The sequence below is a fragment of the Gorilla gorilla genome, chromosome 9 (genome assembly GCF_029281585.2).
Source record: "Gorilla gorilla gorilla isolate KB3781 chromosome 9, NHGRI_mGorGor1-v2.1_pri, whole genome shotgun sequence".
NCBI lineage: Eukaryota > Metazoa > Chordata > Mammalia > Primates > Hominidae > Gorilla > Gorilla gorilla.
Genome location: NC_073233.2, coordinates 83,854,507 through 83,878,899, shown reverse-complemented (window position 1 = coordinate 83,878,899; position 24,393 = coordinate 83,854,507). Strand labels below are relative to the sequence as shown.

The 24,393-nt window shown below is 37.4% G+C and overlaps 1 protein-coding gene across 3 annotated transcripts in view; it reads right to left on the bottom strand.

The window, feature by feature from the left end:
* Nucleotides 1-24,393, bottom strand: part of UVRAG (UV radiation resistance associated) — a 328,574-nt gene that overhangs the window by 154,626 nt on the left and 149,555 nt on the right. For all 3 annotated transcript variants that reach the window (XM_004051837.5, XM_055356832.2, XM_055356831.2), the window contains exon 8: nucleotides 4,413-4,539. In XM_004051837.5, the coding sequence (XP_004051885.1) occupies nucleotides 4,413-4,539 (127 nt within the window). The remainder of the gene's footprint in view (nucleotides 1-4,412; nucleotides 4,540-24,393) is intronic.

The window sequence follows — 24,393 nt, the reverse complement described above, 5'->3', positions numbered from 1 at the left end:
CAAAAATTAGCCAGGCATGGTGGCAGGTGCCTGTAATCCCAGCTACTTGGGAGGCTGAGGCAGGATAATCGCTTGAACCCAGCAGGCAGAGGGGTGCAGTGAGCCGAGACCACGCCATTTTACTCCAGTCTGGGAGACAAGAGCGAAACTCCATCTCAAAAAAAAAAAAAAACAGTTAATGCAAAAATGACAAAATGGGTAAAGGATGCAAAACAGTAAACCACAAAATAAGAACTACAAAAATGCTTATAGTAAACCCTCTATGTTTTATTAAACCCTCTATGAAATATTAAAGGCTTTCACTGAGACTGGAAATGAGAAAAGGATATCCACTGATACTACTTCTATTTAATATTGTACTGGATGTCTCAGACAACACAATCAGGTAAGAAAAAAGTTTTAAAGGCATACATATTAGGAAATGAGAAATAAAAATGCCATCATTTGCAGGTGAGATGACTGTAAAGACAGAAAATTCAAAACAATCTAACAATTATTAGAACTAGTTAATAAGTTCCTTGGATATAAAATTAACATACGAAAATCTGGTGTAAGAAGCATGTAAGTCATTAGGTAAATCTGAATCAAAACTACAATGAGAAACAATGCTATATTCAGTAGGATGGCTATAATTAAAAGGAGAGATAATAACAGATATTGGTGAGAAAATGGGGAGATTGGAACCCTCATATATTGTTGGTAGGAATGTAAAACAGCTGTTGTGGAAAATGGTTGGCAGTCACTCAAAAAGTTAAAAATAGAGTTCTCATATGACCCAGCAATTCCACTTCCAGGTATACGTAACAGGAATGAAATCAAACATCCCTACAAAAAGTTGTATATGAATGCTCATAAGCAGCTTTATCTGTGATAGACAAAAAGCGGAAACAACCCAAATGTCCAACAACTGATGAGTGGATTTTTAAAATGTGACATATCCATATAACTGAATGTATTATTCAGGAGTAAAAATGAATTAGTGATGCATGATACAGTGTGGATGAACCTTACAAATATTATGCTAAACAAATGAAGTTGGTCATAAAAGACCACAATATTGCATGATTCTGTTTATAAAAGAATGTCCAGAAAAGGCAAATCTAGAGACAGAAGGTAGGCTGGTGGTTACTTAGAATTGGGGGAAGGGAAGTGTGGAATAACTGCTAATGCACATGAGTTTTCTTTTAAGTAGGACAATCAGATTGTGGTGATCACTGCACAACTCTGTGAATAAACTAAGAAAAACTGAATTATACACTTTCAATGGCAAAATTATATGGTATGGGAATTATATCTCAATAATCTGATTTTTAAATTTTCTGCAATTTTTTATATTTGTAACAAATAATTAAAATCATTACTAATTTTAGTGTAATGAAATTTAATTATAATGCAACTAAATTAGAATGTAAATAAATAACCACAGCAAGACTGCAGCTGCAGGGCTGTAACTGTAACATTAACAATTACTAATCTGTCTATAAGGCTTCTGGTGAATTTTTCTTTAAACATAATAAATACTAATACCACTTTAAAAAAACTAATTAATTGTACATCTATATACCAGAAACTAGTAAAAATAAGATTTAAAGATATGCACAATGGTATCATAACACATCAAAAAATAGAAATAAATTCAATGAATCATGGGAAAGACCCATACACTATCTTATTTCAATAACGTTTTGTAAAGAAGGTCTAATAAACAAAGGCATATATCATTTTCTTGGGATGGAAGCCTCAATATTGTAAAGATGTCTATTATCCCCAATTACATTTGATAAATATATTCAATGCAGTTCCATCAAAATCCTAGCAAATCCCAGCAATGATGTATGACAATTAAGAAAAAATATCCTAGCAAGGTTTTCTTTTCTATGTAGAAATTCACATGAAAATGACATAGGGCAAAAATAACCGAGGTAATCTTGAAGAAAAACAATTAAGCTGAAGAACTTTAATAGATATCAACACCTATTATAACATGAAAAAAATTAAAACAGCAAGATAATGGCAAAGGACCAGAAAAATAGATCAATAGAACAGAACAGAGGGTTCTTAACAGACTTACAAGCATATGGTCATCTGATTTATGAGAAAAGCAAAACTGCAATGCAATGGAGAAAGGATGATCTTCAGTGAATGGTGCTGGGTCAACTGACTATCAATACAAAAAAAAATAATCTCAACTCCTACCTTACATCACATACAAAAAGTAATTCCAGATGTATTATAGATATAAATGTAAGAGGTAAAATAGTAAAGTATTTTAAAGAACACATAGAAAAACAACTATAAAATCTTAAAATAGATAAATATTTCTCCAAATAGTCACAAAAAGCCTCATCTATGAAAGACTGATAAAATGGAACTTCTGTTCATTTAAAGGTATCATTAAAGAGTGAACGAGCAAGCCACAGAATGGGAGAATATATTTTTAAGCATATGCCAAAAAAAGAACCCATATCCATAATATATAAAGAAATCTTACAAACAAAAAGACAGTCAAACCAAACTTTTTTTTATTAATGGGCAAAAGATTCAAACAGGTATATCACAAAAGAGTGTATCTCAGTCAGCAAGAAGCATATGAAATGTTTATAAAATTTATAACATATGAAAGACTAACTTCACTAGTCTTCAGGAAAATAAAAATTAAAACTGCAAGAGGATATTACAACATATCCAACAGAAAGGCTAAAACGAAAAATACAAATTACCAAATGCAATAAATACAAAATATACAAAAAAAAAAAAAAGAAAAGAAATTCCTGACAAGGATGTAGGAAGGAGCAACACTGGACAGAGGGGAGATAAACTGGCACAATCATATTGGAAAACCATTGGGCACAATCTACTAGAGCTGAAGATACGTACATTCTCTTGACTGTAATTCTACTCCTCAGTTTCTACTCAACTGAAATACCTAAAAATCTTTATTAAGAAACATATGAAAGTTCTTCACTCAGAAACCTAGAAGGTTCATGGAAGCATTAACTCTAATGTTCCCAAAATGAAAATTACTGAAACCAACAGCAAGAGTAGATAAATAAATTCACACTCATATAATGGAATACTATTTGGCATTAAACATGAACAAACTGCAACCACATGAAGGTAAGAATGACTCTACAAACACAATGTTGAAAAGAGCCACCACATGTACATATATGATTCTATTTCTATAAAGTTCAAAATTAGGCAAAACCAATCTGGTTTGAGTCTTGGCAGTGGCTAGTCTGGCTGGAGATGTGGTAAATGGAAGGAAGCGTGAGGAGGCTTTGGGGTCCTGTTTTGGGGTCCTGTTTCTTGATTGAGATTCTGCTCACATGGGTATGTTTGCTTTGTGAAAATTCAAGCTCTATGGACACAACTTCTCCATAACTTACCATGGGGATACATCCTGATAAACCCATTGTAAGTTGAAAATATCATAAGTTGAAAATGTATTTAATACACCTAACCTACTGATCATGAAACCTTAGCCTAGTCTACTTTTAAGGTGTCAGAACACTTACATTAGTTTACAGTTGGGCAAAATCATCTAACACAAAACTTATTTTATAACACAGCATTGAATACCGTACACAGATGAGCACTTTGTAGACTTGATGGGATGTGAAAACATAAAACACAATATCCAAAAAACACTAGCAACAGAGTACATTATAGAGTACCGGTTGTTCACCCTCATGATCATGTGGCTGACTGAGAGCTGCAGCTCACTGTCACTGCCTAGCATAGCAAGAAAATATCGTACCACATACTGCTAGCCTGAAAAAGATCAAAATTCAAAATTCATAGTATGGTTTCTACCACATGCATATAACTTTTGCACATTGTAAAACTGAAAAATCATAAGTTAAATCATCATTAAATCAAACCATTGTAAGTCTGGGACGATTTGAATACAGATCTGTACACTTGTCTGTATGGACTAACTTCAAAATACTTGCAAAAATATTTTTAAAATTTAAGAAAATTCTATCACCATACAATCATGCACTGCATAATGATGTTTTAATCAACAACAAACCACATACAAGATGGCGGTCCCACAGATTATAGTATAGTATTTTTATTCTATGCTTAGATATATTTAGATACATAAATACTCACCATTGTGTTATAGTTGCCTACAGTATTCAGTATGGTAACATGCTGTACAAGTTTATAGCCATATAGCCTAGGTGTGTAGTAGTAGTTTATACCATCTGGGCTTGTGTAAGCATACTCTATGATGGCAGCTCAGCAAGGAAATCACCAAAGGATGCATTTCCAGAATATATCCCTGTCATTAAGTGATGTGTGACTGTATTTACACAAAAAATGACTATTTGAGCTTGTGAAGAAGAAGAAAGGAGAACTACTGAATGTGGAGGTTAGGCTGTTTGTATGGTATTTCCACTCACCTTTGTCTTGTAATGCAATTTGTTGCTTATGCAGTAATGCCACCTCCCGTCCCAAAGCTTTCTTCTGCCGTTCCAGTTCATTTTGAAGCACCAAAATTTTTAACTGCAGGCATTCACTTTTTTTTTTCTAAATAAATAAAATCACAGGTATATTTATGAATATAAATGTCATGACTATGAATAATTACATACTCACAATGTTTAAAAATAAACAATGGCTTAAAACATTTTAATACTCATCAAACTTATGGAACTCTTGAGTAACTTAATTACCAGCACCATCCTTTTAATGAAAATCATATAGAAATAAGCAAAGAATAAGAGTAAAAGTAAATCTTAAGTCTGGGGACCCAACAGACACTACACAAAATACCTCAGGTACCTTCCCTGATACCACAATACAATACAATAAGATTTTTAAAACTTAATAACAAATAAGTTCTCAAAAAGCTAAATACAGAGGTACCATAAGACCCAGAAATTCCACTTCTAGGTATATACCAAGAGAACTGAACACATGTCCACACAAAAACCTGAATACTAATGTTCATAGCAGCATTACTCATAATAGCCGAACGACATAAAAAACCCAAATGTCCACCAACTGATGAAAGGATAAATAAAATGTGGCCTATCCATACAATCAAATATTATTTTGTAATAAAAAGAAATTAAGTAATGACAAATGCTACAACATGGATCAACCTTAAAAACATTATGCTATGTTAAAGAATCCAGTTTTAAAAGGCCACACACTATATGGCTCCATTTATATGAAATGTCCAGAATAGGCAAATCCATAGAAACAAAAAGTAGATTTCCACGTTTGCCAAACCAAACCAAGGTGCTCTAACCCCCCTGCCTGTTTCAAAGAAGGCCAAGCAGAGGCCTGAGGTTGTCATCCCTGCTAGGCAGTAACCAAACGAGTCCCATGTGGTAACTACTGACACCACATGGGCATCCTGGACTTTTACCACCCACCTGTCTGTAATGAGATAACCCTCTCCCATCCCCAATGCAGTGGTATTAGAGAAGGCCTAGTTGAGAGTCACTTTCACTACTACCCAGTGCTAATGAGGCCACCCTCCTTTCTGTGATACCAGTGGAAGATATGTGGGGAGAAGTAACAAGGCATCTCTCCTCCTCCCAGCTAAGAATTTATCATTGGAGGCCTAGTGGGGAGCCACTCCTGGCCAGTATTAAGGCAAGGGGAGCTTTCTCCCCTGCCACTTAGCCAATGGAAGCTGCATAGGGAATCTGGACTTCTATACTCATCTGGCAGTAATGAAATGGCACCTCTTCTTTCCCCTACCAGAGAGGTCTCAGAGGAAGCCAGCTAAAACAGAGGGCTTAAATAAGATCCAGAGACTTAAAACATAATGCCCAAAATGTCCAAGTTTCAATCAAAAACCACTCACCACACCAAGAACCAGGAAAATGCCAAACAAAATGAAAAAGGACAAACAACAGATGCCAACACTGACATGATAGACGTGTTACAATTTTCTGATAAAGACCTGAAAGTAGCCAACATAAAAATGCTTCAATAGCAATTAGGAACATGCTTGAAACAAATGAAAAAGTAGGAAAAAAAAAACTAGAAAGTCTCAGCAAAGAAACAGAAGATATAAAGAACCAAATGCAAATTTTAGAACAAAAAATAACAAAAACTCAGTGAATGGGCTCAATGGCAGCACAGAGGAAGCAGGGAAAAGTCTGTGAACAGAATACTGAAACTACCAATTTTAGCAAGAGAGAAAATAGCCTTGAAAAAAAATGAACAAAACATCAGGGACCTGTGTAACTATACCAAAAGAGCTAACTTTTGTGTCATCAGAATACTAGAAAGAAAAGAGAAACAGAGAAGGACTGAAAAAGTATTTGAAAAAATAATGGAGCCAGGCAAGATGGCTCATGCCTATAATCCCAACGACTCAGTGGCTGAGGCAGGAGGATTATTCAAGCCTAGGAGTTTGAGGCTGCGGTAAGCTATGATGATGCCATTGTACTTCAGCCTAAGTATCAGAGCAAGACCCTGTCACAAAAAAAAAAAAAGAAAAGAAAAGAAAAGAAAAGAAATAATGGCTAAAAACTTGCCAAATTAGGGGCAGGCACAGTGGCTCACACCTGTAATCCCAGCATTTTGGGAGGCTGAGGTGGGCAGATCACTTGGGGCCAGGAGTTTGAGACCAGCCTGGCCAACATAGTGAAACCCCGTCTCTACTAAAAATATAAAAATTAGCCGGGCACGGTAGTGGGCACCTATAATCCCAGCTATTCGGGAGGCTGAGGCGGAAAAATCGCTTGAACCTGGGAGGTGGAGGTTGCCGTGAGCCAAGATCATGCCACTACACTCCAGCCTGGGCAACAGAGCAAGACTCTGTCTAAAAATTTTAAATTTAAAAACTTACCAAATTAGGCAGAAGAAAGAAATCTACATATTCAAGAAGCCAGTTAAATCCAAATAGAATAAATCCAATACAGAAAAATCAATGAAACCAACAACTGGTTCTTTGAAAAGGTAAATAAAATTGATAAAACTCTAGCCAGGGCCGGGTCTGTAATCCCAGCACTTTGGGAGACTGAGGCAGGTGGATCACCTGAGGTCAGGAGTTTGAGACCAGCCTAGTCAACATGGCAAAACCTCATCTCTACTAAAAATACAAAATTAGCTGGGCATGGTGGCAGGCACCTGTAATCCCAGCTACTTGAGAGGCTGAGGCAGGAGAATTGCTTGAACCTGGGAGGTGGAGGTTGCAGTTAGTCGAGGTCACGCCATTACACTCCAGCCTGGGCAACGAGAGTGAAACTCCATCTCAAAAAAAAAAAAAAAAAAAAAAAAAATTCTAGCCAGACTCTTCAAGGAAAAAAGAGAAAAGGCAAAATTTACCAATATGAAGAAAGAGGGGTTATCACAATTGATCTCACAAACATCAGAAGAATAAAAAAACACTATAAACAACTCTATGCCCAGAAGTTTGGTAACTTAGATAATATAAACCAATTCTTTGAAAGACAATCTACCAAAACTCACAGTAGGAAAAAGAGATAATAAAGAAATTAGGCTGGACATTGGCACATGGCTGTAATCTCAGCACTTTAGGAAGCCCAGGTGGGAGGACTGCTTGAACCCAGAAGTTGGAGACCAGCCTGGGCAATACAGTGAAACCCCATCCATAAAAATAAAAAATAACAAAATTGGCTGGATGCAGTGGCATGCACCTATAGTCCTAGCTACTCAGAAGGCTGAGGTGAAAGGATCACTTGAGATCAGGAGTTCAAGGCTAGAGTGGGCCATGATCCTGCCACTATACTCAGTCTAGGCAACAGAGCAAGACCCTGTCTCAAAAAACAAACAAACAAACAAAACAGAAAGAGAGAGAGAAATTAAATTAACAATTACTAACCTTCCGAAACAGGGGAGAAAAAAAAAAGGTCTAGTTGGTTTCACAGTGAATTCTACTAAATGTTTAAGTAAGAAACAATACCAGAAAAAAGAGGCGGGGAGGTTCCAAGATGGCCGAATAGGAATAGCTCCAGTCTACAGCTTCCAGCATGAGCGACGCAGAAGATGGATGATTTCTGCATTTCCAGTTGAGGTGCCAGGTTCATCTCACTGGGGCTTGTAGGACAGTGGGTGCAGGACAGTGGGCACAGCCCACGGACCGTTAGCCAAAGCAGGGCAAGGTATCGCCTCACCAGGGAAGCACAAGGGGTCGGGAACTCCCTTTCCCAGCCAAGGGAAGCCACGACAGACGGCACCTGGAAAATTGCACCTGGAAAATCAGGTCACTCCCACCCTAATACTGTGCTTTTCCAAAGGTCTTAGCAAACAGCACACCAGGAGATTATATCCCACGCCTGGCTCAGAGGGTCCCACGCCCACGGAGCCTTGCTCACTGCTAGCACAGCAGTCTGAGATCAAACTGCAAGGTGGCAGCGAGGCTGGGGGAGGGGCGCCCACCATTGCTGAGGATTGAGCAGGTAAACAAAGCTGTCCAGAAGCTCAAACTGGGTGGAGCCCACTGCAGCTCAAGGAGGCCTGCCTGCCTCTGTAGACTCCACCTCTGGGGGCAGGGCATAGCTGAACAAAAGGCAGCAGAAACTTCTGCAGACTTAAACATCCCTGTCTGTCAGCTTTGAAGAGAGTACTGGTTCTCCCAGCACGGAGTTTGAGATATGGGAACGGACAGACTGCCTCCTCAAGTGGGTCCCTGACCCCCAAGTAGCCTAACTGGGAGGCACCTCCCAGCAGGGGCCGACTGACACCTCATACGGCCGGGTGCCCCTCTGACACGAAGCTTCCGGAGGAATGATCAGGCAGTAACATTTGCCGTTCTGCAATATTTGCAGTTCTGCAGCCTCCACTGGTGATACCCAGGCAAACAGGGCCTGGAGTGGACCTCCAGCAAACTCCAACAGACCTGCAGCTGAGGGTCCTGACTGTTAGAAGGAAAACTAACAAACAGAAAGGATATCCACACCAAAACCCCATCTGTACGTCACCATCATCGAAGACCAAAGGTAGATAAAACCACAAAGATGGGGAGAAACCAGAGCAGAAAAGCTGAAAATTCTAAAAATCAGAGCACCTCTTCTCCTCCAAAGGAATGCAGCTCCTTGCCAGCAACTGAACAAAGCTAGACGGAGAAAGACTTTGACGAGTAGAGAGAAGAAGGATTCAGAAGATCGGTAATAACAAACTTCTCCAAGCTAAAGGAGGATGTTCGAACCCATCTCGAAGCTAAAAACTTTGAAAAATATTGGACGAATGGCTAACTAGAATAAACAGCGTAGAGAAGACCTTAAATGACCTGATGGAACTGTAAACCATGACACAAGAACTACGTGATGCATGCACAAGCTTCAGTAGCCGATTCGATCAACTGGAAGAAAGGGTATCAGTGATTGAAGATCAAATGAATGAAATGAAGCGAGAAGAGAAATTTAGAGAAAAAAGAGTACAAAGAAATGAACAAAGCCTCCAACAAATATGGGACCATGTGAAAAGACCAAATCTATGTCTGATTGGTGTACCTGAAAGTGATGGGGAGGATGGAACCAAGTTGGAAAACACTCTGCAGGATATTATCCAGGAGAACTTCCCTGATCTAGCAAGGCAGGCCAGCATTCAAATTCAGGAAATACAGAGAACACCACAAAGATACTCCTCGAGAAGAGCAACTCCAAGACACATAACTGTCAGATTCACCAAAGTTGAAATGAAGGAAAAAATGTTAAGGGCAGCCAGAGAGAAAGGTCGGGTTACCCACAAAGGAAAGCCCATCAGACTAACAGCGGATCTCTTGGCAGAAACTCTACAAACCACAAAAGAGTGGGGGCAATATTCAACATTCTGAAAGAAAAGAATTTTCAACCCAGAATTTCATATCCAGCCAAACTAAGCTACATAAGTGAAGGAGAAATAAATCCTTTACAGACAAGCAAATGCTGAGAGATCTTGTCACCACCAGGCCTGCCCTACAAGAGCTCCTGAAGGAAGCACTAAACGTGGAAAGAACAACTGGTACCAGCCACTGCAAAAACATGCCAAATTGTAAAGATCATCGATGCTAGGAAGAAACTGCATCAACTAACGAGCAAAATAATCAGCTAACATCATAATGACAGGATCAAATTCACACATAACAATATTAACCTTAAATGTAAATGGGCTAAGTGCTCCAATTAAAAGACACAGACTGGCAAATAGGATGGAGTCAAGACCCATAAGTGTGCTGTATTCAGGAAACCCATCTCACGTGCAGAGACACACATAGGCTCAAAATAAAGGGATGGAGGAACATCTACCAAGCAAATGGAAAACACAAAAAAGCAGGGGTTGCAATCCTAGTCTCTGATAAAACAGACTTTAAACCAACAAAGATCAGAAGAGACAAAGAAGGCCATTACATAATGGTAAAGGGATCAATTCAACTAGAAGAGCTAACTATCCTAAATATATATGCACCCAAATACAGGAGCACCCAGATTAATAAAGCAAGTCCTTAGAGACGTACAAAGAGACTTAGAGTCCCACACAATAATAATGGGAGACTTTAACACCGCACTGTCAACATTAGACAGATCCACCAGACAGAAAGTTAACAAGGATATCCAGGAATTGAACTCAGCTCTCTGCACCAAGCAGACCTAATAGACATCTACAAAACTCTCCACCCCAAATCAACAGAATATACATTCTTCTCAGCACCACATCGCACTTACTCCAAAATTGACCACATACTTGGAAGTAAACCACTCCTCGGCAAATGTAAAAGAACAGAAAGTATAACAAACTGTCTCTCAGACCACAGTGCAATCAAACTAGAACTCAGGATTAAGAAACTCACTCAAAACCGCTCAACTACATGGAAACTGAACAACCTGCTCCTGAATGACTACTGGGTACATAACGAAATGAAGGCAGAAATAAAGATGTTCTTTGAAACCAATAAGAACAAAGACACAACATACCAGAATCTCTGGGACACATTTAAAGCACTGTTTAGAGGGGAATTTATAGCACTAAATGCCCACAAGAGAAAGCAGGAAAGATCTAAAATTGACACCCTAACATCACAATTAAAAGAACTGGAGAAGCAAGAGCAAACACATTCAAAAGCTAGCAGAAGGCAAGAAATAACTAAGATCAGAGCAGAACTGAAGGAGATAGAGACACAAAAAAACCTTCAAAAAAAATCAATGAATCCAGGAGCTGGTTTTTTGAAAAGATCAACAAAATTGATAGACCACTAGCAAGACTAATAAAGAAGAAAAGAAGGAAGAATCAAATAGACGCAATGAAAAATGATAAAGGGGATATCACCACCAATCCCACAGAGATACAAACTACCATCAGATAATACTATAAACACCTCTACGCAAATAAACTAGAAAATCTAGAAGAAATAGATACATTCCTGGACACATACACCATCCCAAGACTAAACCAGGAAGAAGCTGAATCGCTGAATAGAGCAATAACAGGCTCTGAAATTGAGGCAATAATTAAGAGCCTACCAACCAAAAAAAGTCCAGGACCAGACGGATTCACAGCTGAATTCTACCAAAGGTACAAAGAGGAGCTGGTACCATTCCTTATGAAACTATTCCAATCAACAGAAAAAGAGGGAATCCTCCCTAACTCATTTTATGAGGCCAGCATCATCCTGATACCAAAGCCTGGCAGAGACACAATGAAAAAAGAGAATTTTAGACCAATATCCCTGATGAACATTGATGTAAAAATCCTCAGTAAAACACTGGCAAACTGAATCCAGCAGCACATCAAAGAGCTTATCCACCATGATCAAGTGGGCTTCATCCCTGGGATGCAAGGCTGGTTCAACATATGCAAATCAATAAACGTAATCCATCATATAAAAAGAACCAAAGACAAAAACCACGTGATTATCTCAATAGATGCAGAAAAGGCCTTTGACAAAATTCAACAGCGCTTCATGCTAAAAACTCTCAATAAATTAGGTATTGATGGGACGTATCTCAAAATAATAAGAGCTATTTATGACAAACCCACAGCCAATATCATATACTGAATGGACAAAAACTGGAACCATTCCCTTTGAAAACTGGCACAAGACAGGGATGCCCTCTCTCACCACTCCTATTCAACACAGTGTTGGAAGTTCTGGCCAGGGCAATCAGGCAGCAGAAAGAAATAAAGGGTATTCAATTAGGAAAACAGGAAGTCAAATTGTCCCTGTTTGCAGATTACATGATTGTATATTTAGAAAACCCCATCGTCTCAGCCCAAAATCTCCTTAAGCTGATAAGCAACTTCAGCAAAGTCTCAGGATACAAAATCAATGTGCAAAAATCACAAGCATTCCTATACACCAATAACAGACAAACAGAGAGCCAAATCATGAGTGAACTCCCATTCACAACTGCTTCAAAGAGAATAAAATACCTAGGAATCCAACTTACAAGGGATGTGAAGGACCTCTTTAAGGAGAATTACAAACCACTGCTCAACAAAATAAAAGAGGACACAAACAAATGGAAGAACATTCCATGCTCATGGATAGGAAGAATCAACATCGTGAAAATGGCCATACTGCCCAAGGTAATTTATAGATTCAATGCCATCCCCATCAAGCTACCAATGACTTTCTTCACAGAATTGGAAAAAACTACTTTAAAGTTCATATGGAACCAAAAAAGAGCCCACATCGCCAAGACAATCCTAAGCCAAAAGAACAAAACTAGAGGCATCACAATACCTGACTTCAAAGTAACCAAAACAGCATGGTACTGGTACCAAAACAGAGATATAGGCCAATGGAACAGAACAGAGCCCTCAGAAATAATACCACACATCTACAACCATCTGATCTTTGACAAACCTGACAAAAACAAGAAATCCTATTTAATAAATGGTGCTGGGAAAACTGGCTAGCCATATGTCAAAAGCTGAAACTGGATCCCTTCCTTACACCTTATACAAAAATTAATTCAAGATGGATTAAAGACTTAAATGTCAGACCTAAAACCATAAAAACCCCTAGAAGAAAACCTAGGCAATACCATTCAGGACATAGGCATGGGCAAGGACTTCATGTCTAAAACACCAAAAGCAACAGCAACAAAAGCCAAAATTGACAAATGGGATCTAATTAAACTAAAGAGCTTCTACATAGCAAAAGAAACTACCATCAGAGTGAATAGGTGACCTACAGAATGGGAGAAAATTTTTGCAATCTACTCATCTGACAAAGGGCTAATATCCAGAATCTACAAAGATCTTAAACAAATTTACAAGAAAAAATCAAACAACCCCATCAAAAAGTGGGTGAAGAGTATGAACAGACACTTCTCAAAAGAAGACATTTATGCAGCCAACAGACACATTAAAAATGCTCATCATCACTGGCCATCAGAGAAATGCAAATCAAAACCACAATGAGATACCATCTCACACCAGTTAGAATGGCGATCATTAAAAAGTCAGGAAACAACAGGTGCTGGAGAGGATGTGGAGAAATAGGAACGCTTTTACACTGTTGGTGGGACTGTAAACTAGTTCAACCATTGTGGAAGACAGGTGGCAATTCCTCAAGGATCTAGAACTAGAAATACCATTTGACCCAGCCATCCCATTACTGGGTATATACCCAAAGGATTATAATCATGCTGCTATAAAGACACATGCACACGTATGTTTATTGCGGCACTATTCACAATAGCAAAGACTTGGAATCAACCCAAATGTCCATCAATGATAGACTGGATTAAGAAAATGTGGCACATATACACCATGGAATACTATGCAGCCATAAAAAAGGATGAGTTCATGTCCTTTGCAGTGACATGGATGAAGCTGGAAACCATCATTCTGAGCAAACTATCGCAAGAACAGAAAACCAAACACCTCATATTCTCACTCACAGGCGGGAATTGAACAATGAGAACACTTGGACACAGGGTGGGGAACACCACACACCGGGGCCTGTCGTGGGGTGGGGGGATGGAGGAGGGATAGCATTAGGAGATATACCTAATGTAAATGACGAGTTAATGGGTGCAGCACACCAACATGGCACATGTATACATATGTAACAAAACTGCACATTGTGCACATGTACCCTAGAACTTAAAGTATAAAAAAAAAGAAACAATTCCAGTTCTTCAGAATCTCTTCCAGAAATTAGAAGTTAATGAACACTTGCTAACTCATTCTATGTAGCCAGCATCACCCTAACACAAAAACCAAAGACACCACAAAATATTAGCAAATCAAATTCAACAACGTATAAGAATAATTACACAACATGGCAACATGTAATTTATCCCGCATAGGCAACGTTGGTTCAACATTCAAAGAGCAGTTAATGTAATTCATCACATCAACAGGCTGAGGAAGAAAAAATGGTATGATCATACATATTGATAGATGCAGAAAAAGCATGTGACAAAATCCAGCGACAATTCATGATAAAAACTTTCAGCTAACTAGGAAAAGAGGGGAACTTCCTTAACTGGTAAAGAACATCTACCAAATAACCTACAGCTAACATCATACTTAATAGTAAGAAACTAGATGCTTATCCCCTAAGTTTGAGAACATGACAAGGATATCCCCTTTCGCTCCTATTCACCATAGTTATACTTGAAGTCCTAGCTAATGAAATAAGACAAGAAAAAGAAAGAAAAGCTACACATGTTGGGAAAGAAGAAATAAAACTGTCTTTGGCTGCAGATAATATTATTGTCTCCATATAGAAAATCCAAAAGAATTGACAAACAAAACAAAAAAACACCCTCCTGGAAAAAGCAATTATAGCAAGATTGCAGAATATAGAATTAATACGTATAAAAAGTTAGATGTCTTCCTGTGTAACAGCAATGAACAAGTGGAATCAAATTATCCAATTATCCATCAAATTATTTTGTTAACATCAAAACTGATTCTAAAGTTTATATAAAGGCAAAAGACCCAGAATACACAACAGAATATTGAAGGAGAAGAACAAAGTTGGAAGACTGACAGTAGCCAATGTCTAGAATTACCATAAGCTACAGTAATCAAGACAGGGTGGTATGGGTAAAAGAACAGACAAACAGATCAATCAAATGGAACAGAGAGCCTAGAAATATACCCAAACAAATAAAGTCAAAGAATATTTGACAAAGAAACAAAAGCAACTCAGTGCAGAAAGGATAGTCTTTCCACCAAATGATGAAACCACTGGACCGCCACATGCAAAAAAAGAAAGGGAAGAAGGAAGAAACAGAGCGAGTGTGAGAGGGACTAATCAATCTAGACACAGGTCTTATACCTTTCACAAAAAATTAACTCAAACCAGATCACAGATCTAAACATGAAATTAAAAATTATACTTCTAGAAGATAACACAGGAGAAAATACAGAAGACTCTGGGTTTGGAGATAACTTTTTAGACATAACACCAAAAGCAAGATCCACGAAAAAAGAAATTGGTATCTTGGAAATCTTTAAAATCTGCAAAAGATACTGTGTTAAGAGTAAAGACAAGCCACAGACTGGGAGAAAAACTATGCAAAAAAACACATCTGATAAAGAACTGGTCTCCAAAATATACAAAGAACTCTCATAAAAAAAAAAAATACAGACAGGGTCTCACTATGTTACCCAAGTGTGATCTACCACTTGGGCCTGGCTTCAAAGAGCTCTTAAAATTCAACATTAAGAAAACAAACAACCCTGGCTGGGCACGGTGGCTCACACCTGTAATACCAGCACGTTGGGAGGCCAAGGCTGGCAGATTAGCTGAGGTCAGGAGTTCGAGACCAGCCTGGCCAACATGGCAAAACCCCGTCTTTACCAAAAATACAAAAAAACATCTAGCCGGGCATGGTGGTGTACACCTGTAATCCCAGCTACTTGGGAGGCTGAGGGAGGAAAATCGCTTGAACCTGGGAGGTAGAGGTTTCAGTGAACCAGGATCATGCTACAGCACTCCAGCCTGAGTGAAAGAGCGAGACTCTGTCTCCAAAAAAAAAAAAAAGAAAATGAACAACTCAATTTAAAAATGCAACAAAGAACTGAACAGGTATCTCATCAAAGAAGATATATAGATGGCAAGCATATGAAAAGATGTTTAACATCGTAAGTCATTAGGGCATTGCAAGTTAAAACAACAATGTGATACGACTACATATCCATTAGAATAAAATCCAAAACTCTCACACCACCAAATGCTGGCAAAGATATGGAACAACACGAACTGTCATTCATTGAAGGTGGGGATGCAAAATGGTACGGCCACTTTGGCAGATAGTCTGGCAGTTTCTCACAAAGCTAAAATAGTCTTACTATACAATCTAGCAATCATACTCTTATATATTAACCTGGATACTGAAAACTTACGTTTACACAAAAACCTACACACAAATGTCTACAACAACTTTATTCATAATTGCCAAAACTTGGAAGCAACCAAGATATACTTCAATAGGTCAACAGATAAACTGCGGTATATATACAATGGAGTACTATTCAGCGATGAAACAAAATGAGCTCTCAAACCATCAAAAGAGAAATCGTAAATGCATATTGCTAAATGAAAGAAGCCAGTCTGAAAAAGCTACATACTGTATGATTCCTACTATATGAAATCGTGGAAAAGGTAAAATTATAGAGACAGTAAAAAGATCAGTTGCCAGGGGAGGGAGAAAAGGATGAACACGTGGAGGATAGGATATTTTTAGGGCAATGCAACTATTCTGTTTGATGCTGTAATGATGGATACATAATACATTTGTCAAAACTCACAGAACTGTATAACATAAAGAGCAAACCCTAATGTAAACTATGTACTTTAGTTAATAATAATGTATTAATATTAATTAATCAATATAACAATTGTACCACACGAGTACAAGATGTTTTAACAGAAGAAATTGGGGATGGGGTGGGTTATATGGGAACTCTGTACTTTCTGCCTAATTTTTTTTTTTTTTTTTTTTTTTGAGATGGAGTCTCGCTCTGTCGCCCAGGCTGGAGTGCAGTGGCGCAATCTCAGCTCACTGCAAGCTCTGCCTCCCGGGTTCACGCCATTCTCCTGCCTCAGCCTCCCGAGTAACTGGGACTACAGGCGCCCGCCACCACGCCCGGCTAATTTTTTTGTATTTTTAGTAGAGACAGGGTTTCACCATGTTAGCCAGGATGGTCTTGATCTCCTGACCTCATGATCCGCCCGCCTCGGCCTCCCAAAGTGCTGGGATTACAGGCGTGAGCCATCGCGCCCGGCCCTTTCTGCCTAATTTTTCTATGAATCTAAAACTACCTTGAAAAAGAAAGTTTATTTTTTAAGTTACATTAAAAATCAATTTTACTGAATACACATTTAATAAAATGAAATTCCTGACCCATTCTACCAGCCAGAGATACAATTAAACTTGTTGTTTGTTAACTTACGTTTCCATATAAATACTACATCAAACCATTGCTTAAACTTTACTCAGCCTCTTTTTTTCTCCAAAAGCCTTGCCTGAATTTACCTCCAGATACGAATCTGAAATTCTGTCCCCAAAATGAATGTCTGTGCCTGCATATGTGTGCACACACACAATTACTGCACTATGAATGTGTCTTCTCTCCTAGTCTTTATCAGTGTCACTAATACACTTTTCATCATTTTTTATGACATAAATCTTAAGCAAACAGCAATTTGGTTACAGCTAGTAAATTTTTATCTCCTTCCTAAGGTATAAAGTAAACAATTAAAATTGTAACTACAAAACTCATCCATTAAATAAATAGGTTACCAGGATCCAGGATAAGCTGATAGAAAACTTTAAAAGGAAAAGATTAGTATCTTGATTTGACTCACAATGAGGAAGCATGGGAACTCAGTGAGATGCATCATGGTATGGCCTTGTTGAAGCAACGGGCATGGACAACGATTTTTGGCAATGTATTAAAAGTACTTACAGCAATCATTTCTCACCCAAGATGCTTTCTTACTCATCCCTGACAGACTGATTCTAAACAGATGGTATGATCATCTGTTAAAGACATTCAAGCTGAGAAAACAGCAGAAAAACTTATTTCCAATCATTATTATATTTAGCTTGAAAGGTCTATGAAATATGCCTTTCATAGAATATTCCTAAACAATTTTCCTGAACAAACCAAACATCAATAAAGGCCCTACTGCATGCTTCTAGATGAATGAGAAATGGTCTCTACTTTCTATGAATTTAGGTCTACTGGAGATAAAAGCCATTTTGCCCTGCCACCCCACTGTAAAAACAGAAACCAAAAGTCCACAAGGTTCTAAGATGCAGAAGCAACCCAGTGTCTATCAATAAATGAATGGATAAGCAAAATATGGTATATACATACAATGCAGTATTATTCAGCTTTAATCAGGAAGGAAATTTCTGCAATATGCTATACCATGGATGAAGCTTGAGGACATTCCACTAAGTGAAACAGCCAGCCATAAAAAGGTATACACTGCATGATTTCACTTATATGAGTTACTTAGAGTACAGTCAAAGTCACGGAGACAAAAAGTAGAATGGTAGTTGCCAGGGGCTGGGAGTAGAGGGAAGCGAGGAGTTAGTGTTTAATGAGTACAGTTTCAGTTTAAAAGACTTCTGGAGATGGATGGTGATGATAGTTGCATGACATTCTGAAGGTATTTAATACCACTGGGCTGTACATTTAAAAATGAAATGAGATCATAAATCTTATATGTATTTTACCATAAAAATAATTGGAAAAAAAGTCAATGAGGCTGTTTATTATGAAAGAAAAAGGAACGAAGAAACAATCTGAGTTTTCTTTAGCAATGCAACAGTATAATCAAGAAGGCTAAGGTGTTCTTACATCACTGAGGAAAAAGATAGGTAAAATCTTTAGGAAGCAATCTTTTCCCACAAAGAGTGAGGTGTTCAACTTTCTTAACTTGAATTTTTCCACAAAATATGTAAATTGAATTCTACCTGGGCAGAGAAAGAAAATACAGAAAAAGAAAAGCAAATATTCAGAGAACACAGGGATATGCCTGGCTAGGAGGATAACCTGCTCTATTCCAGGGTACATACTGAGATATGTTTTCTAGATTTAAAGAACTAAGGTTACAAGTTAATCTAAATACTATATTAATATGGGAAGGCATATGTATAGTGTTTGTGTTATGGTCCATGTTCAGAAACTGGCTCATTTACAGAAATATATCAAGTCATTCAAAACCAGAATTGTTGGCTCCAATTTCTGATGAGTAAACAAACCCATGTGGGATCTAGTTCTGCTTCCTTTCTAATGCATCAAAGATGAACTGCTCAAAGATCTTAATGTTCCATAATCTTCTAATGAGTTTCAGTGTTCTATTTATCTGTTTACTCCAAGTGTAATGTCACATATATTTCGCCAACAGATTACGTTTAATTAGATTTTAGTGTTTTTATACAACACTATATGTGAACTGAAAATCACAGATACACACATTCCTATTTATGAGTCTCTGCCAAAAAAATGCGAAATGTTAAACATTCATTTCAGAAAGATGACTAACGTATAAATAACATATTATAGGTTGAGTATGCCAAATCCTAAAATGTGAAGTCCAAAATGCTACAAAATCTGAAACTTTCTGAGCACCAATATGATGCTCAAGGAAAATGCTCATTGGAGTGTTTTGGATTTTGGATTTTTGATTTGAGATGTTCAACCAGTAATGGAACAAGTGTCTTCACATTGATCATATTGGAGCTAAAGCTTTTTGCCTTAGGGCAAAAGTTCCTCAAGCATGTTCCTGGGAATTGTGAGGGTTCCTGACATCTTTACAGAGTCTTGTAAGATAAAATATATTCGCATATTACTAAGCTGTATGCCTCTTTTCCACTCTCATTTTCTCATAAGTGTATGATGGAGTTTACCAGAGTCTGCGAGACTTACGATATTGCAACAGATTCACTGCAGAAGCAGATGTGAAAATCCAGATGTCTTTTATTAGGCTAGACATTAGCTTAATAGCAGTTAAATTCACAAAATATTTAAGCAATGCAATGCTAATTAAACCTTTTGTTCAGAAAAATATGCTTATTTTTCATAAAAATGTATTACTGAATTCTTTGAGATTTTTAAGAGTACAAAGAGGTCTTGAGACCAATAACTTTGAGAATTGACAGCTTAGGGTATATTTTATCTTCACCTGTAGTAATTTTTCCCCCAAATTGAAAATAAATAAGAAAAAAGGTTTTAAAATTGTGGCAGCTGTCCCAAAAGTTAACACATCTGCTTTTAAATGTCATTTACAGGTTGTTTCTACTGGACCTACACCTAGTCAACCACTAAGAAAAGGAAAAGATTTCCGCAGAAAATATTTCCTATCCATTAATTTCACAGACTTAGCAGTAACAGCCTTAGAACCCGGATTTAGCCAGAAGGATACAGCAAAAATATATAATAATAAAATGTACAGGAGCTCTGCTTCTGGTGTAAAAGAATAAGTACGCAACAAACTGGTCCTCTCATAGAAGATATAGACTGTGGATAACAGATATAGACTATGGATAAAATACAAAAATCGCTACTTGAGGGTTCTTGAGACTGATCAATGGCAGGCATATTTTGGAGGTGAGTCAGAACTTGGCATAAACAACCAATAAAATGAAATTCCCCTTTTCTGTGGCTTTTCCCTGAGGGTGGCTGCAAACCCCAAAAGAAAGTCAACTTCCTTTCTGACCAGAGGAACCAGGGAAAAATGGTCAGGCAATCAAGTATACCAGAATAGAGGAAGGCAGAGAATGGGCACCCCAAATTCTGTTTAAATTCAACCTAAGTCTCTGACTGAATCCTATACTACACATGCATGAGACAAACAGAAAGAAGCTTGTGCCTAAGAGTAAAAGAACTACACTGTAATCTGAGCCAATGTTCATTGCAGGCATGACAGTTTGAGCCTAACCAAGTTAACTACCTGCTAAAATAAAAACATCAACATTTTTTGGAACAAAGTAACAAAATCCAGAGATTCCACCAAATTACATTCACAATGTCCAGAATACTATGCAGTATTACCCAATATATGAAGAGTCAGGAAAATGTGACTCACTCTCTAGGGAGGAGAAAACCAACATATGCCAACCCCAAGATGATCCAGATGTTAGAATTACAAAAACTTTAAAGCCACTCATACATATATGTCGACAAAAATTGAAATATTCTTATAGTGAATAAAAGGATATGAAACATCAGCAGAGAACTAGAAAATATTTAAAAGGTCCAGATTTCTGCTCCTGGGCAAGATGGAATAGGAAAAAAAGAACACTGCCCAACTAATTTTACCAGGCTACCATAATCCTATTACCAAAATCTGAAAAGGCAATTCAAAACATTGTATCACAACATCCCTGATAAATACAAGTGCAAAATTCCTTAAATTATTACCAAAGCAAATCCAAGACAATACGAAGGAAAAAAATTTATAAGAATAAATCCAAAAAAATACAAAAATAATTATATATTATAATCAATTTAGGTTTATTCCAGAAATGCAATGTTAAACATTTGAAAATAAACCAAAAAGTTAATCACATTAAGAGAATAAAGAAAAAACCATATGATCATTTCAATGGATATAGAAAAACCATCTGACAAAATTCATCTTCTATTCATGATAAAAACTCTCAGAAACTAGGAATAAGAGGAACTTCCTAAAATTAATGAAGGGCATTCCTAGCACTATATTTAACAGAGAAATGATGAGTTGTTTCTCCTCAAAACCAGAAACAAGGTGAGGATTCCTGTTCTTACTATTTTTTTGTCCAACACTGTACTGGATGAAAATCAAATAAAGGGCATAAAACTGTGCAAACTTTCCCGTTATGATTCTTTACAAAGAAAACCCCAAAAAACTATAAATAACTAGCATAATGAATAAGTTAATATAACAAGATTGCAAGACAGAAGATTAATAAGTTAAAGTTAATTGTATTATTACATACTAGCAGCAAACGAATGAGAAATAAAAATTCAAAAACAATTCCACTTGCGATAATGCCTCCCCTGCCAAAAAACTCCCATAAAACACTTCAGAATAACTCTAACAAAAGATGTCCAAAATCTGCCGGGCGCGGTGGCTCACGCCTGTAATCCCAGCACTTTGGGAGGCCAAGGCGGGCGGACCACGAGGTCAGGAGATCGAGACCATCCAGGCTAACACGGTGAACCCCCATCTCTACTAAAAATATTTTTAAAAAATTAACTGGGCATGGTGGTGGACGCCTGTAGTCCCAGCTACTCGGGAGGCTGAGGCAGGAGAATGGTGTGAACCCGGAAGTCGGAGGTTGCAGTGAGCCGAGATCGCGCCACTGCACCCTAGCCTGGGCGACAGAGCGAGACTCTGTCTCAAAATTAAATAAATAAATAAATAAATAAAAGATGTCCAAAATCTCTACAGTGAAAGCTACAACATTATAAAGAGAATTAGAGAGAAATCTAAGTAAAAGAGATATACACCATGTTCACGGATTGAAGGACCCACTATTGTTAAGATAGCAATTCTCCAAAATTTTATCTACAGCTTCTTATCAAAATTCCATCAGACCTTTTTTTTTGTGTGTGTAGAAATTGACAAACTGATTCCCAAATTCACTTGGAAATATAAAGAACCTAGAAAAACCACAGAAGTTTTAACAAAGTTGGAAGACTTACCCTGTCAAATTTTAAGATGACAAATCTACGATAATAAGTGAGTTTGGTATTGGGGAAATACAGACATATAGATCAATGGAACAGAAAAGAAAATCCAGAAATAGATGCACATATACATGATCAATTGATTTTGAACAAACATGTCAAGGCAATTAAATGGGGAATGACAAGACTATTCAATAAATGATGCTAAATCAACCGGATATCCATGCAGGGGGAAAAAATTACCCTTACTTATGTGATACAAAACAATGAACTATAGAACCACACCCAGCTAATTTTTTGTACTTTCAGTAGAAACGGGGTTTCACCATACTGGCCAGGCTGGTCTCGAACTCCTGACCTCGTGATCCACCTGCCTTGGCCTCCCAAATTGCTGGGATTACAGGCGTGGGCCACCACGCCCAGCCCTAAACTGATACTTATTAAAAGATGCATGCATATCCAATAGGATATGAAAAATGCTCATCATGGAAATACAATTTAGAACAAAAAGAGAAAATACTACATAACTGCTAGAATAGCTAAATGTAAAAAGACTGACCTCCTAAATGAAATGGACAAATCCTTGAAAGACACAAGCTACAAAAGTTAATGCAAAAGGTAAATTATTAAAGAAATTGAATTTCCAGTTCAAAAACCTTCCCACAAAAAAACCTCCAGGCCCAGATGGCTTCAATGCAAATTCTACTTAATATTTAAGAAATAATTCCCATTCTACACATATTCTTCCTGAAAACAAAAAGGGAGAAAACACTTTCCACAAGTGAGTTGTGGCCAACGTCACCCTGACAACAAAATGAGACAAAGAGATTACAAGGAAACAAACTACAGACCAATATTCTTTATAAATACATATGCACAATTTCTTTAAAATTTTTTAACAAATTAAATCCAGTAATGAGCATTAAAAAGTAATTCACCATGACCAAGAGGCCTTTCCCTAGGAATGCAAAGTTGGCTTAACATTAAAAAATCAACCAATGTATTTCACCTTAATACCAGAAGAGAAAAAACATACATTTATCTAAACAGATACAGGAAAGGAATCTGACAAAATCTGAAACACAAACTGTGCGTGCTGGTACACGTCTATAATCCCAGCTACTCGGGAGGCTCAGGTGAGAGGACCACTTGAGGCCAGGAGTTCAAGAGCAGCCCAGACAACATAGTGAGATCTCACCTCAAAACAAACAAACAAACAAAATTATAAAACATAAGTAAAAATTCAAAATGATAACAGCAGAAATTTCATAAGAAATAAAATTAAATGCCAAAAACCGTTAGGCATTAATGTAATGTGAGAAGATGCCAAATTTTTGAAAGTCACCAACTATGAACCCAATTTCTTATAACACAGTTAATCATACATGGTCTTGAAAGGTAATCTGATTTCTTTCAACATCAAATATGCCTTCTTTGCTGCATTTTTACATAGGTTAAAATAAAAATGATTTCTTAAATATCGGAAATGGATGGGTTGGAATACAATGGCCATGAGCCAATTTGAAAAGTAAATGAGCAAAAAGACAAATAGTAAAGTTTTCTAATATGCTACAGGTAAACCTCAAAGTGACTGACTAATTAACATGTAGATGACATTATTCTCTAAAAGGAAACAAGTAAACCAAATTATCCATCTCTATTGTCAAATGATTGTGGGAAAGCTGTTTCCCTTCTTTAAGCTTCATTTTCCTGTCCTATTATAAAAGGACATTATGCTAGATTCATTCTTAAATTCAACAAATACTTATTGAGCACCTACTGTGTGGCAAACACTTTTCTAGATGCCGGAAATACACCAATGTA